The following is a 14,478-nucleotide window of genomic DNA, read 5'->3' as shown; positions in this document are numbered from 1 at the left end:
AGGCAACTGGATATGAAATTAAGAATGCCACGGGATTAGGGTGGAGCCAGATGGGGAGGGAGGCTGAGAGTCACCCACTCTCTGCACCCCTGGCACCCTGACCCACCAGCACTGCACCCCTGGCATGGCCGGTGGCCAAGGCACACTGTCATCAGCTGGTGACCACAGCCAGACCTCCACTGCAATGCTGCCCCAAACTCTTGCCTCCTCACCATGGCTTGGACCAACCACAGCAGGAGCCAGCAGCCTTCCAGCTCCCCTTTAAATCCAGGGAGATTTAAATGGCAACAGGGAGATCACAAACCAAGCCCTGGCTGTATCTCCCAGGGGGTTCTGTCTGAGTGTCCCCTCAGCGCTACAGCCAGCAAGGCAGCGCGGAGCCAGGAGCCAGCCCTGCTGCCCCTGCCCGCGCTGGTGCCCGTGCAGTGGCAGAGGCACAAGCAGGGGAGTGCTTCTGGTGTGTTTGGTGCTCTGCCAGGCCTGGAGTTGCCCTGGGGAAGGCCCATGGCTGGGCAGCAGGCAGGAACACAGCCTGTGCTGCCAGCCTGGGTGGAAGTGCCCAGGCTGTCAGGGCAAACCGCAGGCAGCCTTGTGTGGGGCTGGGCTCTTCCTTCCCCTAAAGGGTGGGTCGTCACAGGCCCCTCAGCAGCAAGGCCAGGCTCTGCTTTTTGCTGAGTTTTCTCAAACCAGAAAATGGCCCCTTCCTGACCAGCACGGGAGGGGAAAGCCCACCCTACAGCCCCCGGTGCCTGCCAGCCTTCACCCAGGAACGTGCTTCCCTCCCAGCCCCTCTCTGCACACCGGAGCTGTGGGCTGCTATTGGAGCAGCTCGGTAGCCCACAGGCAGGGAGAGCAGCCAGCTGGTGTAGAAAACACACACGCTGGAGCTCCAGCTGGGTGTTGTTCACTCACCAACTGATGCACTGAGATGCAAAGTAACACCAGTGTGGCCTGGGAAAGGCAGTGTTGCTGCCCAGCAGAGGATGTGGTGCCACCCCTAGGAGCTCTGCTAGCCTGGAGGGAGCAGAAGGAGGCAGTGGGAGGCAGGGTTCCCCCAGAGTGGGTGTGCAGAGCTGGGACAGCCTCCTCAGGCTGGTAGCCAAGGGCAGAGTGCCCACCTGGCTCCTGCCAGCACCTGTGCCCATGGCAGCGTGGCACTGACCCACCAACCCACCACAGACTGGTGGCTGCCAGACAGCTGCTTCCCCTGCTGAACTGCCATGGTGGGAGTTGCCCAAAGCTTCCAGAACCCTGCTCCATGTCCAGAGCTCTGCCAGTCCCACTGGATGCCTAGGATGGGACGGCAGTGCTCAGTGGGATGCCCTGTAGCCAGGCATGGACATGCCCACAGGTACAAACAGAACCACATATGGCCTTGGACATGCTCCCATGCACAGGGACACAGGCACAAACAAAGGCATGGGGGGCAGTGCCAAGCCAGGGGGTGAAGGCTGCAGCTCTATCATGGGCCCATTGCCCTCTAGCCTTGGGTAACAGCACCTGAAACCAGGGACATGGGTGCCAGGGCGCCTGCAGGCTCAGGGCTCAGCAGGGCCCCATGTGCTGCCCTCGGCCAGAAGATACCCACATGGTGGGGTGGTGAAACAGTGTGGCACACCAAGGCACCATCTTGACTAGGAGGGTTGGAAGCAGCCATGAGGAGCCAGTGACAGGAGCCAGCTGCCCCTAGGGGCTGGAGCCTGAGGCTCTGGCAGGGCACCCCAGCCTGGGGCACCAGGGCAGTGAGTGCCTGGCCTGGGGTCAGAGTAGGTGCTGCAGCCCCTTTTACTCCAGGCACAGCCCTGGGCAGGGCTCACAGCTCCAGCCCAGGGGCCAAGCAGAGCTGATGGTGCAGGTGCCTCGCTGCTGACCGTGCAGTGACCCTGTGCCAGTGCCAATAAACAGGGAGAGATGCCAAAACCACGCACGATCCATCTGCCCTAAATTAGTTCATTTTGAATAATAATGTCAGGTCTGATTTAGACCAGACCAGAATCTGGAAAATCATCATCTCACATGGATGCAGCCCAGCTCCTGGCCATGCTTCTTCTGCAGATCATTGCTGGCACCTCCAGGAGATATTTTCAAGGTCTTTACTGCATCCACTGCTCTGGGACCTGGTGACACAGTCCCTCACAGCACAGGGCCTGCAAGGCAGGGCCATGACAGGATGCTGTCCTGCCCCTAGGTACCAGCAGCACTGGTTGGAGCTGGCCTGGAGCACTGCTCTACAGCTCCTGGCTCACAAGCTCACTGTCCCCTCCCAGGGGACAGTGCAAGGGCGGGTGGTTCCAGCTGGCAGATTTCGGGCAGGGAGCTCACCCAGCACAGCCTAGCTGGAACCAAGCATTGTTCTACACTGGCACCAGCCTGGTACCCAGCCCAGTAGCATGTAGGGACCTGCTCAGGGGCCCATGACCACAGGGTATTAACAGGAGATGCAGCAAGATCAACAGAGACAAGCACTTAAAAAATATTTATGAGGTATAAAAACTGGCATTAAAACGCAAACTGTACAAACGCATGTGAGGTTGGACAGCAGTACAACTACTCTGGGGACATCTTCACGGACACTGGAGCTAAGCAACATGGCCAGGGCAGCACAAGGCTCAAGTAGTGGATGCAAATCACAGGCCAGCTCAGTCCTGTACTGGCAGGGAGTACCGGTCTGCTGGCAGTATCATGAGGATCAGAACGATTCATAGCAAGCCCCTCTGCCCAGCTACAGCCATGGATGCCATGTACACAGCTGGCACTTGGAAACCCCAGAGAGGAGGCGGCAAACACAGCAACGTGACGGAACAAGTACCACTGCACCACTGCACCATCATGTAGGGCCTCCAGTGCACAGGGAAAGCAGTTTTCGTGGTAGGAGGGCTGTACCATTGTTGTTGCTCCTCAGCAGGACAGAGACCAGGCCTGGCCCACCAGCACTCCCACCCAGCCTGGAGACTTGTCTCCACAACCTCTGCTCTGTGAGGGGAAAGGGCAGCACATGACCAAGCTCCGCAGCCCTGACTCTGGGACTCCCTATAGGAGAGGGGATGGATGCACTGTGCGGATCATGATCTTGTCCCCAAGCGGGAACACTGGCAGGGGTCCATGGAGTGCTTGTGCCCAGTCCTTCAGACTGCAGCAGCCCTGGGGCTGAGGTCCAGTCCAGGATGGTGAAGAGGCTTTTCTTCTGCATTTTTCCCTTCCACACTGTTCCGAATCCCATAGCCAAAGTAAATCACGAAACCTGCAGGACAGTTTCCATAATTAAATGCACAATGGTGGGATGCAAGCATTAAGAGCACCCCAGGAGAGACCTGCAGGCATCGTGCTCCCTGCCACAGGACACCTACCCACAACCATCCAGATGGCAAACCGTGCCCAGGTGCCGGGACTCAGCTGTACCATCAGCAGGATGTTAACAAAGATGCTGAAGATCGGCAGGAGTGGGAGGAAAGGTACCTGCAAGGGACAAGCAGTGCTGTGTCAACTGTGCCTTGAGGGACCAGGCCAGGTTTGAGGATGCTGCTGGCCACAGAGGGACCCCATCCCCACCACACCCAGAGGATACCCAGGCACTTCCACACTGGGGACTGCACCTCAGAGAGGTCTGAGGGCTCTGGGCCTTCTTGGTAACTGCCTGGCAGCAAGCCCTAGCAGACCCTGCAATGCCCAGATCCTGTTGGTGTCCATGGGGGTGCAGATGCCAAGCTGCAGGGGGCTGCACTCACTTTGAAGTTTAATCGTGCATTGCTCTGCGGTTGCCTCCAAATGATGATGGTGGGAATGAGCAAAGCCACAAGGAGCAGCACCAGGACCACGATGCAGCCCACACTGGTGTCCTTCAGAGCAGCCACACTGAAGGTCAGGAACACGCAGAGGCCTGTGACCACCGTGGCTGCAAGAGACGGGTTAGTCAGGGGGCTGCATTGCCTGTGGCCTCCTTGGGACCCTGAGCCTCACCAACAGCTGGGCTGAGGCACCCATTCCTCTTGGTCAGGTAAGGGGCCAGCACCTGCTGTCTCCAACATCCACCCCAAAGCCTCAGGAAAGCGCTTTGCTGGAGGTGCTTGCCAACCCAGCAAGCTGCAGGGAACCTGCACTCAGCTGGGCTCAGACCCAGCTCTGACACTTACCCAGACCTGGCTGAGCCACCCCATTCTGGCTGCACAATGGAACCACTGAGGGACAAGCCAAAGCACTCTCAAGGGGTCGGGGACCACCTTCACTGGTGGCCAGCATGGGCCAGGCTCATCGTAGGGATCTCCCATGACCACCCACACATGCTTGGCTTAGCACCCATGTCCACCAACAACCCCCGTGCACCCCAAAAACCACAGCTGTACCCTGCACTTGGCACCCTGCTCAGGGCAGGGTGGGTTCAGCACCCGCTGGCACTGCCAACAGCAGCTGGCAGCCTGCGCTGCCTGGCCCCTCTCCTCTGCCTGGCCCCTCTCCATCCCTTCCCAGCTCTGCAGAGACGTGCCAAAACCACTCCAGCCCCTGGCAGGAGGGGACATCAGCCGCCAGCTCCCACTCACTCACCAATGATCGAGATACAGACATAGACGATGCGCCCCGAGAGTGCAGTGGGGGTGTCCGAAGGTGGGTTAAAGAGTGTTGAACAGGACAGTGTCTCTTTCTGCTGGGCACTGGCAGCAGTGACGGTTGGATTCATGATCACCCTCTCCTCCTCGTTCCCGTTCAGCTCCAGCATTTCCATGGCCTTCGGGGAGTTCAGCTGCCCAGACTGGTACCTGAGCAGGTAGGACAAGCTTGCAGCAGAGCCCACGGAACTTCGTAGCCCAGGGGGACAGTGGGCAGCACCCTCATATTCCTGCTGCTCCAGCAGTGGCCCCAGGACAGCCACTACAAGGATATGCCCAGAGACAGCTCACAGGCTCTCATGAACAGCCTCCACCTTGGGGGCTGGACACTTCCCCGGGCTGCATGTCCCCAAGAAAAAGCTGTGGCTAAAAGCCCCCGGGGTCGATGCAAGGAACATCCACCCTGGGCACCACCACACACGAGGAGTCACCCACCGGAGGATGAGCACGCACACTGCCACCAGGGAGTAGGCCAGCAACGTGCCGATCGACATGAGGTCCACCAGGTCCTTCAGGTCAAGCAGGAAGGCCAACACCGCTGCAATGAGGACACGCAGCATGAGCACAGCTCCAGACCACTGCCGGGCCGAGTGTGAGGCGATGGCCAGGAGCCTTACCTGAGAGGAGCCCCGAGGCAATGGTGGCTAACAGAGGGGTCTTGGTGCGATCGTTGATGTTGGAGAGGGGCTTGAAGAGCAGCCCGTCCTCTGCCATTGCATGGATCACTCGGGGCATGGGAAACATGGAACCCAGCAAGCTGCCGTGGGGAGAGATGGCTTAGGGCCTGCCAGGCAAGCTGTCCACACCCACCTCCCAGACAGGGATAGGACCGGCTGTGTGCCAGGAGCAGGACAGAAGCTGGGCAGAGCAAGTCCCCAGCCCAGCCTGGAAGCATGCTGCTGGTCCCTGCACTGAGCCAGGCAGGTGCCAGGAATAGGGCTGGTCCTACCTGGTGGAGAGGGCACAGAGTGAGCCGACGGCAACGGCGTAGCGGGCGGGCTCCCAGCCAACTGCCTTGAAAGCCTCGGGCAGAGGGCTGTTCCTGTTCACGAGGAAGTAGGGCACCATGAGAGTCAGGGACGCAGAGACCCCAAAATAAGCCACAAAGCAGATGAAGAGGGACACAATGATGCCAATGGGGATCGAGCGCTGTGGGTTCCTGGCTTCCTCCCCTGTACAGAGAGAAGAGAGAGCATATGTCCCCACTCCATGGCACAGCATGGGGCAGCTAGCCCCAAGGCATGGCAGCATGGGACTGGGCAGCAGCAGGCAGGGGCTGATGGAGAGAAGGGGTCCCCAGCCATGCTGCTGCACTGGCAGAAGCTTTGGCACTGCTGAGAGCAGAGGCGTGTGGCTGCAGCCCCGGCTCCCAGGGATGCAGCGGCCTGGCAGCCCCCCTGGCCATGCCAGCTCTTTACCCCCACCCCTCCCTCTCCCTACAGAGCCTGCTGAATAGAGGTTCTCCATGCACCTCAGCTTTGCAAAGATGTGCTGTGCCACACTCCCAGCAAGGGGCTCGGCACTGGCGTAGGAGGAAAGGAGGCGGCTGCTGGGCAGCCCCTGGGGGCAGGGAGGCACAGGCAGGTCAGGCAGAACAGCCTGTACCAGCCACCCACTAAGTAGATTTCTGGAGGAATGAGAGGAAATTAAGAGGGCTCCCTGTGTTCCAGGAAGCAGCGGTTCTGCACGAACCCAGTCATTTAGAAAAAGGTTGCTTGAGGCTGGGAAATTACTAGGAGGCACTAACAATTCCCAGGACTGTCACAGCCTCGGCTCAGCAGTCAAAAGGCTCCCTGCTGCTCTGGGAGCTGCCTGCACAGGCAGGGTGCAGCCCTGCTCCCACCATGTAGTGTAATGAACCCCTTTTCCTGCGGCAGGCCAGGCTGTGAGCCCTTTTGCCTGGCCCAGCTGGAGACACTCTGCAGGGAAACCTCCCAGGGGTGGTGGGACCAGCTGTTTCCCACGCCATGGAGCATCCTCCCCAGCAGATCCCAGGCAGCTGCTGGCTGTGCAGGGGAAATGCCCACACCACCCTCACCCAAGGCAGTACCTGTAGTGGCAATGCAGTCAAAGCCCACGAAGGCGTAGAAACAGGTGGCAGCACCGGTCAGGATCCCTTCCAGTCCAAAGGGGACAAACCCGCCAGAGCCAAAGGCTTTTTTCCTGGAAAGCAGGGAGGAGAGCAGCTGCCGTGGGGTCCATGGACAGTGGGGCCTACGCCTGTCCTCTGCCAGACCCTGGCCTGGCACAGTTGCTCTCCTTACATGTCATCGTGTGGGTCCGGGTGCGTGAGGTTGGCATAGTCCTCCTCCAAGAGCTGCCAGTTCTTGATGTCCCCCTTGACGAAGCCAGCGATGATGACGAAGCTCAGCACCAACAGGTTCACCGCCGTGAAGATTTTGTTCACAAGGGCAGATTCGCTGACACCAAAGGCCAGCAGTGCTGTGGGGACAGAAGAGGTGAGTGGGGACCCACTGGGCCTCCCAGACCACCACCCATGGTGCCACGGAGCCGCTCCTATGCACTCACCAGTAAGCAGCACAATCAGGATTAGCGCAAAGAAGTCCGGGCGCTCGGCCAGTACCCCCGGCAGGTGCAGTGCAGTCTTGTTGGCGAAGAAGGTGGAGATGTGGTTGCCGATGATGTTGTCAAATGCTGCACTCCAAGCTCGAGCCACGCTGGCCGTACCTTGTCGATGGCAAATCCGTGCATCAGTCCGAGCCCAGGGCAGAGTGGCATCGCCCACTCCCACCTCAGCACCCACCTCCCTGCTGATCCCACCCCACAGCACCACATGCTGCCCTCAGAAACCCCCCCCCCCATGCTGACAGCACGGTGCTGAAAAGAGCCCAGGCACACATGCCAGCACGCTGCCTGGCCTCGTACCTATCACATAGGAGAGAATGAGGTTCCAGCCGGTTGTAAAAGCCCAGATCTCACCAACGGTGACGTAGCTGTAGAGGTAGGCAGAGCCGGCCTTGGGGACACGGGCCCCAAACTCTGCATAGCAGAGTCCAGCGAGTACCGATGAGAAAGCAGCTACCAGGAAGCAGAGAACTATGGAGGGACCGGCCATCTCCTTGGCTACCTCCCCGGCCAGCACATACACGCCGGCCCCCAGTGTGCTGCCCACCCCCAGGGCTATGAGGTCCAGTGTGGAGAGGCAGCGGGCAAAACGCGTGTCGTCGGAGCTCAGATCCACCACGCGCCGGCGGATCAGCTTCTTCCCCATACTGGTCATTTTTTCCCTGAACATCTTGTCCTCTCCTGGGTGGTGCTCAGCTGCTCAAAAGCCCTGCAAGAGAAGGGACCATAGGAATGTGAAGCTCAGTGTCCCTCAGGCAGCAAGACCAACGCTGCAGGGAGCAGGGCAGGCAGCAATGCCCAGAGGAGCCTGCTCCCAGCTGACCCGTTAGCACCAAGCCCCTGCCACGCTGGTAGGGCAGAGACTCTGGTGGCTCCATCCAAGGCACTGTGGGGCTGCACATACCCCACCTGCACAGCTTCTGCACCAGAACAGTGAGCCAGGGATGAACCACTGAGTCCATGGTGGGAAACAGGCTCTTTGCTCAAGCACTGTGTGGTCCCAACCACGGGGCCCCTGGGCATGTCCCAGAGCTTGCCCACTGTTTTCCAGCAACTCCCCACTGATTTGGCAGCCTGTAGATCCTTCAGCCCAAACTTGACTGCGGGTGCATCCCTCTGGCCTGGCATGTGGGTGTGCACATCAGCAATGGTGGGGAGACAAAGCATTCCTCCAGTAGAGGATTTGGCAGGCTGGGCTGACTCACTGGGATGCAGCCATTCCTTTTTTCTTTCAGCATCTGCACCACACCCTTAACAGAGATGCATAACCAGACACAGCACAGGCCCCCAGCACAAATCCCTTGCCTGCCGACAGTGCTTGCCAAGCTGCCTGCAAGCTCTGCAGGCTGTAATCACCCTGAACGTGTGAGCAACAGCATCCTCTGGCTCACAGGAGCCACCCATCCCTGAAAGGCTCTTAAAATGAGCACCTTGTGAAGCAGGCATCCAGCACAGGGTGAGAGGAGCCGCGAGGAAAGTGACTCCCAATGCCCACGGCCATGGCTGGCACCTGTGCCCATCACTGAACCACCCGCCCGCCAGCATCTTCTCCCTGCTGGCTTCTCCTTTCATTGGGAAAGGAAACACACCCTAGCCAGGTGCCCAGGGCAGCACCAATGCTGCGCTGCATGGATCAGTGTAACTACAAGAGGATAACTTTGTGACCCTTTTCCATAGAGGGGGATTATCAGCTACGGTCACAGAGGCAGCCTCCAGTGGCAGCCACCAGTGGCTGCTTCCTCATAACTAGCAAACCTGCCTGTTTCGGGAGAAACCTCCTCCCGAGCTCACACTTCCACAGAACCATTTCTGAAGAAACCTCCTCCCGAGCTGGCACGTGTCACATTCAGCCTTGGCCCAAGGAGCTGTCCCTGCCTGCTCAGCCTCTGGGCTAGGTTTCAAGGGAACAAATGCCCCAGCACTGGCACCCTCCCCACCCACTACCTGGAGAGCTCTGGTTGCCTTCCCCAGGTCTGCTCGATTGTTCCAAGGATTTCTGACACCCGACGTGACTCCGGAGTTGCAAGCAAGGGGCTGGCAGCAGAAACGTGCTCTGCCCTTATTGCGAGAGCATGGCCGCGGAAAAAAGGCGCGAGTGGCACCGAGGAAGATGGGGGGCAGCCTCCCCTTCTCCCGCCCTGCCCGATGTCGGGAACGCGCTGAGCATCCGGACGAGCACCAGTCCCTGTCGGAGCCGGCCGAGGGACAGCGCTCGGCGGGCACCGGGGGAGCCGCGGCCCACGGCCGGAGCAGGCTCGCTGAAAGCCACGTTGTCACCCGACACGGAGAGCGCGCAGCGAGCTACGGGCGGGCAAAGAAGCGGAGAAGCAACGTGTTGGGCTACAATAGGAGCCTCCCGCTGCATCCCAGTGCCCACCGCATCCCAGTGCCCACCGCACCCCGCCGCGACTCGGGGCAGGTGCCGGGGGCCGCCAGCCCCTGCTCGGGACCATTCCCCCAGCCCCCGCGGGGGCATCTCCGGTCCCGAGGAGTGCCAGTCAGGCTCGGTCCCGCCGGGGTGTCTGGAGCAGCCCTGGGGATGGAAAAGCCCGAACGGGGCGCCGCGGCGGGTCCGCCACGTGCGGGCGGCAGCTGATGCAAGCGCGGCACCGGTTGCGCCAAGGCCCCGCCCGGCGCGGCGGCAGCGCCCGCCGACACTCACCGGCGGCGCGGCTCGGCACGGTTCGGTACGGCTCGGCTCGGTACAGCTTAGCTCGCTCCGGTGCGATCCCGTTCAGTTCAGATCAGATCAGCTCTGCTCCGCTTGTTCTGGGAAAAAGCCGCCGGGCGCCGGACTAGCTGAAAAGAAGGGCGGGACGGCTCCGCCCGCCTGATGACGGTGGCACCAAAAGGAGCCAGAAATGAGCGCCCTGCCAGGCGCCCCTGCTTCTGGCAGAGCCGCCGCGGGGCAAGCAGCGGGCGAGCGGGAACAGCTGCGCGCCCTTTGCCGAGAAGCCCGTGCCCTCCCAGCCCCACGGGTGCCCGGTTGCCCACCACCGGCCACCCGGCCGCCCCCATCGTCAGAGTTTTTAAAAAATAAAAATTCAAGTAATAAGTGGTAGCGGGGCGAGCACCAGGCACGGCTCCGGTCGGCCGCCGGGAGTGTGGCTGCTGCGGGCGGCAGGTCCGAGACCTGGGCAAGGCACCGTGCGGTCGGTGGCGTCAGCCGCGTTCCCTCGGCAAAGGCCACGGAGGGGGGCGGCTGAGGGTCCCCCGGGGCCAGATGTGCCATAAGGGCAGAGCCGGCCCCGGCCTTGCCCTGTCGGGGCCGGGAGGGAGGCGAGTAGGCGAGGCCAGCCCTCCTACGGGGGCTGCGAGCGGAGCTCAGTCTAAGGCATGGAGAGGGACTGTGCTACGATCCCTGTATGCTCCGCAGGGAGCGGGGCCCGGACAGCGCTCCGCTACAGCCTCCTCAACTCTGGGAGCAACAGGCATCCCTAAGAGACATCGGGAGAACCGCTCGGCTGCCGGGCCGGCAGCCCTGAGAGAGGCGGAGCCAGCACCCTCCCCGGCAGCGCGCAGGCCGGTACCCGCCGCCCCGCAGCCCGACCTGATGCAATCCAGTGCTCGCATGTCGTGAGCACCCATTCAAACTGGCAGCGATGCCGGGAGGGTGAACCAGCCCCTCCCTGGCACCATAGGCAAGGCTCTGCTCAGGCGCCACTGCCGAGGCAACAGGTCCAGCCGCTTATTTCCTTGGAAGACGACCTCGGGATGACGGAAACATCACCGCAGCAGCTGCGATGACCTCACGGCGATGAAACACCGACGCACCCTGTTAACGCCACTTCCAGGCAGGCCGTGCCCCCGTGAGTCATCAAGGTCCCTTCCTTTTTCGGCCCCATGACCCCCACTGGGAACTAAGCGAGCTCAAGGTCAAGTTGCAGAATTCCCTTTCCCTGGGCTGTTAGAGCCCAGATGCTTCCCGCTCCTTCCTGTAGGAGAGGACCCAGCTGGGCAGCACCATCACCGAGGGTGTTCCCGGGCAGGGCTGGCAGCACCACGGGCACAGCAGGACTCCAAGAGGGGTCACCCTGGCCCAGGCAGACAGATAGACACTGGGTGGGTACCCAGAGCACCGAGGGGGTGGATGACACCAAAATCATCCTATTCCCAGAAGCCCTGTTGCAATAGCACATGCTGAGAGAGAGTTTCAGTTTCACGGTGGGAGCAGCACTTGGCATTGACCATGTCTTCAGTTCCCAGACCTCACAAGCAGCTCCACATCTGTCTTCCCAGTACCCCATTCTCACCTCCCAGTCTTACCGTTCTCCACCCCTGTCATTCAGGGCCCTGAGCCAGCAGCACAGGCCAACGGCTGGGAGCAGGCAGAGGCATGGAGCGACCTAAGGGCACGTCCCAACAGGAGCAGCAGGAAGGCAAACAGTGGCAGGGCACATGTTGCCAGCATAAAGGAGGGTAAGAGATGGCTCTAGCCCAGAAAGGGGGCCAAAAGCCCTGCAGAAGCAGATCCCTTGGATACCCTCATTACCTTCCACGACTAAAGCATAGTATATCTCAGGTTGGTAGGGACCCATAAGGACTATCAAGTCCAGCTTTACAAACTCTCTAGCTCTGCCTCTCTCTTTACAAACAATAAATCTAGCAGGGCATCTCTTCTAGTCAGCTCCCTCCAAGAAGTTATGTGCACCATGCACGTACAGGGAACCCCCCATACCAAGCACCACTGGAAAAGACACCTTTATTTTATTTCTTTTAAATACAAGCAGTTAAAAAAATTCACTCATTCAACAGTTCTACATGTATCACTGGCCCAGAGGCTCAGGAAGACGGACATGTGCCCATGTGCCGGCTGTCAGTCTCTCCCCCAGTCACCACCCTTGAACACTGCTGCATCTTCCACACAGACTCCTGGGAAGCAACAGCAGCATCAACCTGACCCATGGGAAAGGCCACGAGCTGTGTCCCTTCCACCTGGCAGCCCTCGGTTACAGCAGCAAGGGATCACCAGAGCATCCCTTCAGCCTGCCCAGAGGTGAGGGCTCACTGCAGTGAGGGCACATACCTGCTGCTCTGAGCTGAGCCTGCAAGGAGCAGATTGTCTGGTGATAGGCTTCACACTCAGCAGTCTTGTCAGCTGCAGGTAGGAAGCAAGAAGGGCTGTGCTCAGCCCACCCTGAACACCTCAGCCCCAGACCCTCTAGGGCAGCAGCTGAGATCCTGCTCTACCCCCTAAACAAGAAGCCAGCCCCATCCCCACGGAGCTGCAGGCTGTGGGCTCCAGGGAGGAGCACAGGAGATGTCACCTGGATTGCGGGTGTCCTGCAGCCCTCAGAACAGCCAGACCCACATACCAAGCTCCCCCTTCACTCGCTCCAGCTCTTTTTTCACATGCTCCAGCTCCTGGGACAGCTGATCACCTGCAGACTGGCAAGGGCAGGATGTAAATGTGATGCAGGGAGTGGTCACCCCCCCGCAGCGACCAGCAGCTCAGCCACAGCACAGCCCATCCACTGGAGGAGCACTGCAGCCCACCCAACACCCCAAGCCCAGCACCCTGAGGATCACTTCCGGGGGTGTCCATCACATCAGCAGTGCCTGGTGAAGGAGTCACAGTTCACTTACCAGTGAGCACCTGCCAGCACCTGTGTGTAACAAGAATGCCTTTGGCAGGTCACGGCCACAGAGTGAAGAGCCCTAAAATGCAAATGGGGGGCAAATGCACAAACACGTTTTTCAGGTAGGAGAATTCACAGCTTAGAAGCTTCACCTTGCTGCAAGCTCTGCTCATTCCATCCTGGGTACATGTCCCACATGTCAGGAGGCATAAAAGCAACAACAGAAGCCACAGGAGGTTTGCATGTTTCAAAAGGCCCTTAAAAATTTAACTGGAAAGAAGCCTGCAATCCCCTGCGCACCGGAGAGGTGGTAAAGCCATGCAGTAAATGCACATGGTTTTGTGTAAACCCTAGGGAAAGGCTAAATAAGCTCATGTGCCATCCAGGAAATTGGCAGCCCCAGGTCCCATCATCTTCCACCTCTGGCATAGCTGGCCCCAGCAACAGTGTTGAACAGTGCTCTGTGCTGCCAGGACATAGCTGGCTCTTACCTTCTCAGTAGGGACTGCATCTTCACGCCCTGAAAGCTCCTGTGTAGTTGATCCTGAAGGGAGGCCCAGGAAATGAAAGCAAAGAGCATCAACCCCTGCTCAGACAGTGCCCTGACTGACCAGGGCCGCTCCCTGTCCTATGGATGAGCTCAAGCACCAGATTTGCTCAGTCTCTTTGCTGGGTGCCTCTCCAGGGAAAGGGACTTCACCTAGCCTTGCTGCTCTGCATTTCACCTCCCCTCCTCTGAGCCCAAGTACACGAAATCCCCTCCAGTCCCTTCCCCAGAAACAGCTTTGACCCTGTAGCTGAGATCTGAATGTTCTTCCCACGGCAGCAGCTCCCCCTCCCGCCACGACTCCGCCACCTCTCACGTTTCTGCCAAGACTCACCCTTACTGATCCAAAAGAGCTGGGATGAAGCAGCTCTTCCCAGAGGCCGCAGTGAGGAGCGGGAAGCCAGGACAGGAATTGATGAGGGCTGTTTGTGACTCCCAGCCTTGACAGCAGCTATAGTGAACAAACATTAGGCACAGAGGCTGCTGCTCCGAAGCAGCCACACCGCACCACTCCTCAGGCAGCACGAGGCTTAGCCAGGCTGCCTGTCCTAGGCCCACGGGCACGACCACCACAAGACCACGGGGTGAGGGCTCCAAAGGCAAAGGGCTGCTAGCCCACATTGGCAGAAGGCCAATGTTAACATCACTTGGGGCATGAGCACATTACTTAAGCTCCTTCCTGCGCCGCTCCCAAGGACTCCTCACTCCCCCTTCTCTGTCCTTGGCCATGCTGCAGCCCAGGCCAACCCCCTTCTCCCTTCCAGCCGCAGCATCAGCCCCCGGTGCGGAATTACTTTTCATCTGTGTGGCCCGGGCGGCGGGTTCGGGAAGGGCGGAAGGTTGTGTCTTTTTCAAACCCCCTCTGGGATGCTGAACCCTGGACCTGGCAGGCGGCATCCCCTTCAGCCTGGCACCTGGGGGAGAGAGGGAGGGTTCAGCAGCGCCGGGCAGGCAGCGGCCGTGCCGGGGCTCCCTGCGGCGACCCCGCTTACCTGCGGGCTGCAGGAGCCGCTTTGGGCGGGCCGAGCCCGCCGTGCCGGCCGAGGGGAGCTGCAGCCCCAGCCCCAGCCAGGCCCGTGTGCGGCTCGGAGCGAGCCTGGCGCGGCCGCGGCCCGGGGAGCGGGCGGCGGGGCCGGGGCGGCCGCCCGGCCCGGGCGGCGGGTTC

The 14,478-nt window shown here is 60.3% G+C and overlaps 1 protein-coding gene across 3 annotated transcripts; it reads right to left on the bottom strand.

The window, feature by feature from the left end:
- Window positions 1–2,457: 2,457 nt before the first annotated feature.
- On the bottom strand, window positions 2,458–13,611 carry SLC7A3 (solute carrier family 7 member 3). Of its 3 annotated transcripts, none has more exons than XM_027690441.1 (12): window positions 13,258–13,611; window positions 7,488–7,896; window positions 7,131–7,289; window positions 6,866–7,043; window positions 6,652–6,764; window positions 5,551–5,773; window positions 5,219–5,358; window positions 5,037–5,139; window positions 4,540–4,751; window positions 3,726–3,892; window positions 3,348–3,456; window positions 2,458–3,241 (listed from the first exon to the last, which is right to left on the bottom strand). In XM_027690441.1, the coding sequence occupies exons 2-12, from the start codon at window positions 7,855–7,857 to the stop codon at window positions 3,126–3,128; spliced, it is 1,890 nt and encodes a 629-aa protein (XP_027546242.1). In that variant the 5' UTR covers window positions 7,858–7,896; window positions 13,258–13,611; the 3' UTR covers window positions 2,458–3,125. The 3 variants fall into 3 exon arrangements, with proteins under 3 accessions (XP_027546242.1, XP_027546241.1, XP_027546243.1); XM_027690440.1 differs by lacking the exon at window positions 13,258–13,611 and adding an exon at window positions 9,850–10,060; XM_027690442.1 differs by lacking the exon at window positions 13,258–13,611 and adding an exon at window positions 9,132–9,199.
- Window positions 13,612–14,478: the final 867 nt, after the last annotated feature.

This window comes from Neopelma chrysocephalum, unplaced genomic scaffold (genome assembly GCF_003984885.1).
Source record: "Neopelma chrysocephalum unplaced genomic scaffold, ASM398488v2 Primary Assembly neopelma1_81, whole genome shotgun sequence".
Lineage (NCBI taxonomy): Eukaryota > Metazoa > Chordata > Aves > Passeriformes > Pipridae > Neopelma > Neopelma chrysocephalum.
This window is presented reverse-complemented; position numbering and strand designations above follow the sequence as displayed.